The sequence below is a fragment of the Terrapene carolina genome, unplaced genomic scaffold (genome assembly GCF_002925995.2).
Source record: "Terrapene carolina triunguis isolate 2854851 unplaced genomic scaffold, T_m_triunguis-2.0 Scaffold62, whole genome shotgun sequence".
Lineage (NCBI taxonomy): Eukaryota > Metazoa > Chordata > Testudines > Emydidae > Terrapene > Terrapene triunguis.
This window is the reverse complement of record NW_020664413.1, coordinates 24,271,355-24,281,257: the sequence shown is the minus strand read 5'-3', so window position 1 is coordinate 24,281,257 and position 9,903 is coordinate 24,271,355. Positions and strand designations below refer to the sequence as shown.

Sequence of the window (9,903 nt, the reverse complement as noted above, 5' to 3'; positions counted from 1 at the left end):
GTGCATGTTTTATAAATAAATCTGTGCAGATAAACAGTGATGCCTTCAAAACACACACACACACACACACACACACACACATACACACACACACACACACCACAATGAGATAGATAAGGAGGGAACAACACATGAAAGCGATGTTCTGATTCTGCAGATAGTGTATTAAAACTGTAGTGATGCTTGATGTAGTGTAATTGCCTCTATTGTATATCCTGAATGTTGCTTGTATTGTATGATCCTAGAGGGGAAAAAAAGCCTTCCTGAAAGCCAGCTTTGCCATTCACGCCTTTGTTTACAATGCAGTAAGATCTTCACCACCATCAAAATACATAATACATGAACTAGGGCTGGGCAGAATTTTTTTTTCTAAACACATTGTTTCCATCAGAAAATGACAATTCATCAAAACAACTTTTTTCCACAGGAAAGGGTCAGTTTTGATGAAAAATTTTCAACTTAAAGATTTTGAAGTTATCAAAATGTTTCAATTTGACATTTTCAAAACAAAAATTCTGGTTTTCTGTTCAAAACATCTGCTAATTACAGTAAAAAAATGGTCAAAATCAATATAATACATTTCAAAATTATCAAAACAAAATGTTTTGATTGACCCAAACCAATTATTTTTTGGATTTTTGGTTTGTGAAAATTTGCAATTTTGATTTTGCATCCCAATTTGACATGGGAACATTTTTTTAAATCTCCAACATTTTTGAAAGACTACAAAATTGTTTCCCACCGAGTTCTAATATAAACAACCCAACTCCCCTTTCACTTTCCTAGTAAAAACACAGAGCTAATCCAACATGTTGGTCAACACCAATTCCCTTCCTCTGGCTAAATGGCAGTGTGGCTGAGGCATCAGCCCACTGACATATTGTTCTCCCTTCTGTTTACAACAACTACCAGTGCTCTCGCTGCTCACGTTATTGAGTTTGGTAGAATGTGGCACAAGAAATTGAACATTGCTGCGTAACAGGCACATTAAGTTATCCAAAGAAAGTTTGCAAGGGCAGCCACTGTACATGGGGAATCTTCTCCATATAACACAGGTTTTACTTTTGTACATTCCATATTTCAGCCTATATTTGTAACAACAGTTCAGTTTACATAAAAAACATCCACAATGAGAAGGTTGCTTGCAGATTGTTGTAGCTGTGTTGTTCACAGAGAGACAAGGTGTGGGAGGTAATATATTTTATTGGACCAAATTCTGTTGGTGACAGAGACAAGCTTTTGAGCTTCAGGTCTGGATATAATGAAAAAGGACAGATAATCTAAACCAGCAGCTTGCAAAGTGTTCTGACAGTGCATTCCTTCTCACTACAATGGTTATTATTGTCCTTCATAACTAAACCACCAGAAAAATAGATTCCATACAAAAGCCTTCACAGGTTTTCTAAAAACAAGAATGGGATATAAAAAGAGTGAATGTTGAACAGCAACAGATTTAAAAGTCATGTTGAACTCACTTACTGTTTATTTCATATTCTGGTAGTAACTGGAGTTTGACACTCCTCCTCCTCCTCCTCGGATAACATGAACAGCTGTTGGAGAAGATGCTGGGTAATGGCCGGGACGGATAGGCTTGGCTGTAGCGTGAAAATCAAAACAAAATTTAGCATTCATAGAAGCAATTGCACCTCACTTTCTGCTCTAGCACCTCACTGTACTGTTATAAAAGTAACTGTTCTAGGCATTTCCTGACATCTACAATAGTTTGGGCCAAATTCTGGCTGTGGGGAAAGTGACAACTTCCCTCATCCTGCCCACAGACACATGCTGCAAAGGTGATCACTTGCACCTGCTTTCTGCCAGCGATCATCCCTTTATACAACCACCTCATACATTCTGCTTCTGGAAAAAGGACTTCTCAGTGCAGCTGAGTGGGGAAGACTGTACATGGTGACCACTGCTTGGGTTGGCCAGCCAGGTACTTGCATATGCCCACTTTCCTCCCACTACTATGGAGGAGATGAGAAGGCATCTTTGGGGGACTTTCTGGAGGAAGCAGAATGAAAGCATTTACGTATGTGTGCTCCCTGCTGCCCCCCCTCAGGTTTTCCGGTGTGCTCCACCACAAGATTTGAAAAAAGTTCCACAATGAATTCCACTTTAAACACTACATGGCTGGTGTGCAGTCTGTCCAGTGCCCTGGTAGCACCAGACATCCCTAGGCGGCACAGCAATTACATTTTAAAATAAAGTGTGTACAGAAGTGAGAGGATGAGAAAGGGGACAGAAGAGGGAGGAAGAGCAACAAGGGGAATGGAAGAGACAGTCCAACTTAAGAAAGGTCATTAGAAGTACACAAGACACATTAAGCTATCTAAATCAGTAAACAAATATCTGAGGAGCTTTATCCTTCAGGTGGGTTATGTTCTATAAAAGTGAGGTCCCTGAAGTGGCCATGGGTGTGGTGTGCACACCCTGTTCGGGGAGGCTATCCCTTTGCCCCAGTCCTTCAGTCTGAGGCCCTGCCCCACTCTGCCATAAGCTCCACTCCCACTCCACCCACCCCCAAGCCTCCCAGCTGGTGCCCAGAGCAACCCCGAGCCCCCCGGCCAACCCTCTGGTGCCCGGAGCAGTCAAGAGGAGCCCCGAGTCCTGGCCACCCAGAGCAGTCTGAAAGAGCCCCTAGCCTGGGCCACCTGGAGGAGCTGTGAGCCCCGTCATGGCCTGGCCCCAGCATTAGCGGAGGTTTGGAGAGGCTTAGCCTTCCCCAGCCTTCATTACCTGCCGCCCATGGAAGTGTTCTTCCTGTAAGGAAGGGTGCACTGGCAAAACACAGCTGGGAATCAATAGTTTGCCCTGGATGCCTTCTACTATCACAGCACTTTTAAGATGTACACAAAGTTTGTGAACAACCCAATACCTTGTTTGCTTTATGTCCTTACCAATCTGAGCAGAGTGTGCTCTCCTTGCCATGTTCTTGGCTCTTACAGCCTCTTTAATGCGATCTACCTCCTGCTGGTAGCGTTTGCGGTCCCGCATGGCGTTCTCCTTGGCTTCCTTCAGTGCACTCTCCAGAGTCTTAACTCTCTCTGCTGTAGCTCGAAGTCGTTTTTCCAGCTTAGGAAGCTCACAACGAAGATCTGCATTATCACGTACCAACTGTAGTAGGAAGAAGAAGAAATGGTATTACTCCTTTTGCAAAGCCATGTGGTCTAGTGAATAAGCCATCGTGTCCTGCGGGGATAGAAGATTTCACTGTCATCCTTACAGAAATGTACTGGGGTGAAACAAATAGGATTCTGTAAAATTCACTGTAAAGTACACAGGAAAGAGGAGGTTTATTCAACTATAATGATTTAGGAGATGGTATTCCCTTGTTCTTCCACTGAAAACCTGAAAGTTTTGTATGCTTGTTTTAATAGCCGTGTTGGTCCCAGGATACTAGCGAGAGAAGATGGTGAGGTAATATCTTTTATCTACTTCTGTCAGTGAAAGAGAGAGACAGAGACAGACAAGCTTTCGAGCTACACAGTGCTGTTCAAAGAGAAGTCCAGTAATGAAAGTTTTGGATATACAAGGAAAGCAAGAGTCAAACCTCTTTCAGTGACAGCTGTATTTAATTTGTAAACCTCAACACTGTATTTAGGAAATAAATCTGCCTAAATTGAATTTCAAAGATAAATAAATCCATAGCTTGTTGCTCAGATTCATACAAGATCAAACTAGAGATGCTCTTTGTGTTCCATATGCTTAAACTTCATGCTACTAACAAGACTGCTTCATGTCTTAGACTGCCTTCAGCACTACCTTCTTGAATTATACCATCATTAGTGGTTAAATGCATGTGAAACAGAGCCTAGTCTCCCATTTCCTGTCTCTCTTCCTACCTCAGTAAGGATTTACAGCTTGTTGAATCAGTCTGCTGCTGCTGAAACCTCACAAAGGGGAAAAAATGATCAAGCAATAATGAATTCATTAACCCTCAGAACACTGACAACCCACAGATATTTAACATATTGGGGGAACAGCTGGTTTTCTACAGTTTCAGATGAACTACTGGAAGTGAGTGGGCATTCCCCATCACAGAGGGAAAATGGGTTTCTGGCTGCTAGGAGCTGAGCCAGCATCAGGACGCTTGGGAGGAAGCAGTCCTTAACCTGAACAGAGAACCCTACCTCTTCTCTTCCATATTACACTCCACTTCCCCCTGCTGTCAGTTCCCAATTTCTCCCACAAGCCATGAACCACTGTTGGCAAGAGAGGGCATACCCGCAAACCCGTTCAGAGACAGGAAAGAACAGTCACAGAGACAGCAACAGAGGAGAGCAGGGGGAAACAAAGGGACAGGCCCAATGAGGGATGTGTGTGTTTGTGTGTGCACACAAAAGGGGGGCTTTATTCATCTCTAGTCCCTACAGAAAAGGGCACTGAAGATAACTAACAGTTTTGGTTTTTTAAAATGTTGTACAGACACATTGACAAAGTCTTGCCCACAGAATTACCAAAACACATTAGACTGGCATAAATGTACACAAATGTATATTTATGCCAAGCATCACATGTTCATGACACATGCATTCATTACACAAACATTGTGAGTGCAGGAGACCAACTCAGACTCCGATTTACTCCTGATGCAATGAATTTTAACTGAATATCATGGATATTTTGGCAATTTAAACATTATTTCAATCAATCTAACAATATCTGAGACAAATTGCCTTCAATAAACTATCCTGGGGGTAATTATATAGATAATTAGTCTCAATTAATTACAAAATCATCCATCAAAAAGGTCAATTAAAAATGTGATTTGGAATAATATAAAATAGTAACAAGTTAACAGGATTCTCCTATGGCTAGAATTTCAGCAAAGACCATGGTTAAAAATTAACTGAAGAAAACAAACTACTAGACTAGCCCACTTTCTATTTAAAGAGAGTGTCTGCTAAAATCGAAGCCAGAGGTATTAGTCCCACCTGTTTGTGAACCTTTGTAAGCTGCTCCAGGTTGTTCTCAAGAAAGGAAATTTTCTGCTTCTGAGCAGCACTTCCTCCTCCATCATCGCTGTCCAGTTCAACACTCTGCACAGAGAGCAAATTATAAAATTAGAGCGAAGACTTTGAACCCAGGGAGAGGGAAAAGCTAGGGTTTTTGGGGGTCTTGTAAGCTCCCCAAAGGGAGACTACTTCTCAACAAAAGGTCAAAAAAGACATTGCTTTTTCTGTTCATTTTGTGTTCTCAACAGCTACATTTCCTCAATATGGAAATTAAACAAATAAAAACCTTCACAAAAAAACCTTAAGGATCCGGAAAGGGGAGTGCCGTGCAACCTTTTGACCAGCTTTCATGTTGATAAAAATTTCAGTTTGTCTGTGATAAAAAAATACCTTAAATTCTGCTAAAAATCATATGTCGGAGGTGCACAATTAATTTCTCAAATTTATTTTGCCTGGGGAAAGGATGAGGAGTTTTGAACCATAAAAAAGAACCACAGCCCACAATTACGGCTCAGGTCAGCACAAGTTTTAGGTGTGGGTTTGAGTCAGATCTGGTTCACTAAACTCTGAGTCAGTAACTGAACTGATAAGTGAGATCAGCCCATTTCACTGAATAACTAGTTAGAGGGAAAAGCCTCAAAAACAGGAGCTGAAGCAGAATTCAACTTTCCTAGACAGAGCTGAAAGCACTGCAAATCTCACTCCCCCAAAGTACAACCAGCAAGCTCTCAGGCTCCCAGAAACCAAGATAATCGGGCATGGTATAAGAACATTGATAAATAAATTACAAGTCTGCTGAATTTACATCAGGAATTATATACACTACGCAATATAATAGCCTGGCAAGATTTTTACTGGGGAAAGGGGGTAGATTGTGTTAAAATAAAATCCAAGTAATATTTGAACTTACTTTTTTGACTCGAGTGGTGAGGTCTTGAACAAAGAGTTTTCGTAGGTTGTGGAGGGTCTGAAGTTCTCTTGCCTGAAAATAGAATTTAAACAAAAAAGTCAGTAAAATTTTGCAGACACTGTTGTAAAATTTCTCCTCACATAAGAACATGTAGAGTACATTATCTAGAAGTATATATGCAGGTATGCTTGAAAACATACATATATCATTACTGTTTAAGTAACTTTAAATTAATGAATTGCATTAGTTGACAGAAGGGCATGAATTTGGGATGTAATTGGTGTGTGGGAATCTGATGGTTTCACAAAGGTGATTATCTAGTGTGAAACAGTACCTCTATCACACCTCACTTTACTGTCCATAATCATTTCACATCAGCCAAAATTGAACTGATTGTAAAACGGGGGGTGGGGGGGAACCATCACAATGCGTTAAGGCTTAGTTCATGTGACTAAAAGCAAGCAATTGTAATTAGCAAAAAACCCAAACCCTTGTTTGTACATCTTCTGTCTCACTCAGTCACATCCCCATAGTTCATTGTTTTTGGCTACGTGTCTGCAGTGAAGTTCTCTCTGAAAACAAATCTAACACACTGAAGAAAAAAATAAACCAACCAGAAAGACAGTCTCAAAAGCTGGCTGTGGTAACGTCCCCAGCTATTAAATGGCTCTTAAATCATTGAGCCTTGAATTCATGCTATGACAATTTTGCTGACCAAACCTATGCACTGAAAGATGGTGACATTATACAGGCACTTAGATACCAAGGTGATAGGTGCCTTATAAATACCACAGGTTCATTCCTAATCTTTCAACACTACTTAATTTTGCTAAACTTCAGCATAAGAGCCACTTTATTCAAAGAGAAATGCGAGAGGCATAGCACAAAAAGTCTTAATCCTTTGCCCATTCTGTGAAGGGCAGAGAAACCAGTTACAGGAAGGAAATGTGCATAACCATTTGGATAAACAGTGAATTCCAACCCATTCTCTACTTTTTATATGTTGCACTGGTATGAAGGATATGCCCCAAGTTGATAAGGACAACCTTTGCTTTTCTATCTTATTTTCATCTTCTCACACAGAAATTTGAACTGGCCACTCAATAAATCAGGAGCGATAAGACTATAAGCTTTTGGACTGCCACTTCTTATCTTTATCACTTACTGGGGAAAACTAGAAAGTGATTCTGAACCCAAAAAAGGAGATGCTACTGCAAAAGGACAGATAGAAGTGCTTACTTCCAATTATACACAGACACCCAAAAAAAAAAAAAAAAAATCAGTAGAAAAATCTGATGTACAATTATCCACATATACTGTTGTATTCATAACACATACCTTATAGTGTTCTAATACAAACATACAGATGCACATTACTACTCTCAGAAGGGGAAATGTAATCTAGAGCTAGACAGAGTTTATTCTTACCCCACAGCTCTTATCCAAAGCAAGGGGCAGCATGAGTCCCAATTCCTTCCCTGGTTCCATCCTGAAACTAAGCCGTCTGCTCCTGATTACTTCCCTCACCACGCTGGCTCAATTGTGCTGGCGGTCAGTGGGGGGCCAAGTCAAGGCTATGCCCATTCTCCAGCCCTGAGGGAGACAGGTCTCCTGCTGGAGACCTACCTGCACAGGACAGGGAAATAGCAACCCCACGGAGACAGCTCTCCCCACCACACAGTGACCTAGGAGGCACACCATGCTTGCAGGGGTTTACACTCCCTTACTTCTCTGTGCACACAAGAAAGCCATGGTCTTGGACTAAAATGGCACATGTTGCATGTAATTTGTTTTACGTGATTTTTCCTCCTGCTGCAGTAATTACCGACTGAAATTTTGATCATTGCTAATATTTTAATATAGCTGCAGCAACACCCTCTGAGATGCCATGGGAATGAACAAAAGAGTGCATGAGTGTACAACAGTTTAAGTAGTTCCTTGATTTTAAACAAAAACACCATCTGATATAATCGGTGCAAAATATCCATGTCCTATTGCTTAAAACTGAGCTCCAATTATATCACTTACTCACTGAATAGGACAATATCGTCACAGGTTATTCTTACAATTCATGAGCAATATAGCTGCAAGAGAACTCATCTGAAATCAGGAGGGTATTTAAACACTTTTTCTAAAAATCAGGAAATGTTTATCAAATATATATATTTTATATATGAAATCTGGGTGCCTAAAGTTCAGCTCCAAAATAAAAATAGCCTGATTTTTGAGACTGCTCCCAGGGTCAATACAGCCTTAATTTAAAATTATGCTCCATAGGAAAAAAAATAAATTAACAAAATATGTAAGCAATTATGCTTCTTGATTAACTCTATGCAAAATATTATATTTTGAATTCAACAACTTATACAGTAACTGGAAGAATTACTAAAAAATGAAGTTCTGAAAAACTTTAAAAGATAACGTTTGAATGTTTTGCTCAAGAAGGTAAAGGAAAAACTAAACTGGTTAGAGCCAGACAAGTTTCACCATACAGCTCAGAATACACACATCTTTCCTGAACTACCTCTGATATTCCAAAGTTGAGCAGAAAAAACTGCCTATTGTGTGGTAGTTTGGGGGCACACACCAATGTCCACCTGGGATTATGAGAAACACCACCAGATTTATTTTCCCTTCAGATTCAGTTTTCAGAAGTAAAAAGCTAGCATGTTAACCTACCATACAATCTACTCCTCTTTCATAGGCTAATACAAATGTAGGGCAGGAAGGGACCTCAGGAGCCCCATGTTCTGAGGAAGGGCCAAATATACCTAGACCATCCCTGACAGGTGTTTGTCCAAGCTGTTCTTAAAAAAAAAATGATGGGGATTCCACAACCTCCCTTGGAAGCCTATTCCAGAGCTTAACTGTCCTTACAGTTAGAAAGTTTTTCCTAATATAACACCTAAATTTTCCTTGTTGCAGATTAAGCACATTACTTCTTGTCCTATTTTGAGAGGACATGGAGCACAATTGATCATTTTCCTCTTTATAACAGCCCTTAACATATCTGTAGACTTATCAGGTCACCATCAGTCTTCTGTTCTTAAGACTAAACATACCCAGATTTTTGAACGTTTCCACATACATCAGCTTTTCTAAATCTTTTATCATTTTTGTAGCTCTCCTTGTGACTCTCTACAATTTGTCCATATCTTCTTAAAGTATGGCACCCAAAACTCGACACAGTACTCCACCCAGGGGTGAAACTAGAAATAGGGACTTACCAGTACAGGGCTGTGTTGGGCCTAGCTCTGGCCCCCAGAGCCAGCCCCGGCCCGCCCTGTACCGGTAAGTGCCCTCCCTCTCCCCCAGGCCCTTTAAACCGCTGCCTGAGCCCCCGGCTGCTGCTGCTACCCCAGGGCTCCAGCGGCAGGGCTCCAGGGGCTATTTAAAGGGCCCAGGACTCCCCTGCTTCTACCGCCCCTGCCCTTTAAATAGCCCCCGGAGCCCTGGGGTAGCAGCAGTGGGGCTCCGGCAGCTATTTAAAGGGTCCAGGGCAGTAGAGGCAGCGGGAGCCCGGCCCTTTAAATAACCCCCAGAACCCCACTGCCGCTACCCCAGGGCTCCAGCGGCGGGGCTCTGGCAGCAATTTAAAGGGCCTGGGGCTCCAGCCGCTGCTGGGAGCCCCAGGCCCTTTAAATTGCCGCCTGGGGAAGCCGGGCCGCCCTGGTACGGCGTACCGGCTTACTTTCATCTCTGACTCCACCTAATGCCTCGCCAGTGCCAAGTAGAGTGGGACAATTAATTCACTTGTATTGTAATCAAGAAGAAAATCACTATTGTTTCAACCAGCCTTTTTACCTCTTCCAAAAGTCTTGTATATTGCACAAAGTCAAAGTTTTTCACAAGAAGATTTCATAGCATTGATCTGAAGACAGCACTAGTTCTTCAAAAGAAGTGTCCTTTCAGTACTGATTGCAGAGCATAATGCATTTTATACAGGATTATACTGATTGCACAGTGATAAAGTACTAACATCTTTGAGAAACGCAATTTAAATGTATTAATTTAATACATTGGTTATGACATTAA

At 41.4% G+C, this 9,903-nt stretch overlaps 1 protein-coding gene across 3 annotated transcripts in view; it reads right to left on the bottom strand.

Annotated features, from left to right (window-relative positions):
* Positions 1-1,482: 1,482 nt before the first annotated feature.
* KIF5C (kinesin family member 5C) overlaps positions 1,483-9,903 on the bottom strand; it is a 110,018-nt gene continuing 101,597 nt past the window's right edge. For all 3 annotated transcript variants that reach the window (XM_029910567.1, XM_029910568.1, XM_029910569.1), the window contains 4 exons: positions 5,869-5,940; positions 4,938-5,042; positions 2,901-3,117; positions 1,483-1,595 (listed from right to left, as the gene is read on the bottom strand). In XM_029910567.1, coding sequence (XP_029766427.1) covers positions 1,483-1,595; positions 2,901-3,117; positions 4,938-5,042; positions 5,869-5,940 — 507 coding nt within the window. The remainder of the gene's footprint in view (positions 1,596-2,900; positions 3,118-4,937; positions 5,043-5,868; positions 5,941-9,903) is intronic.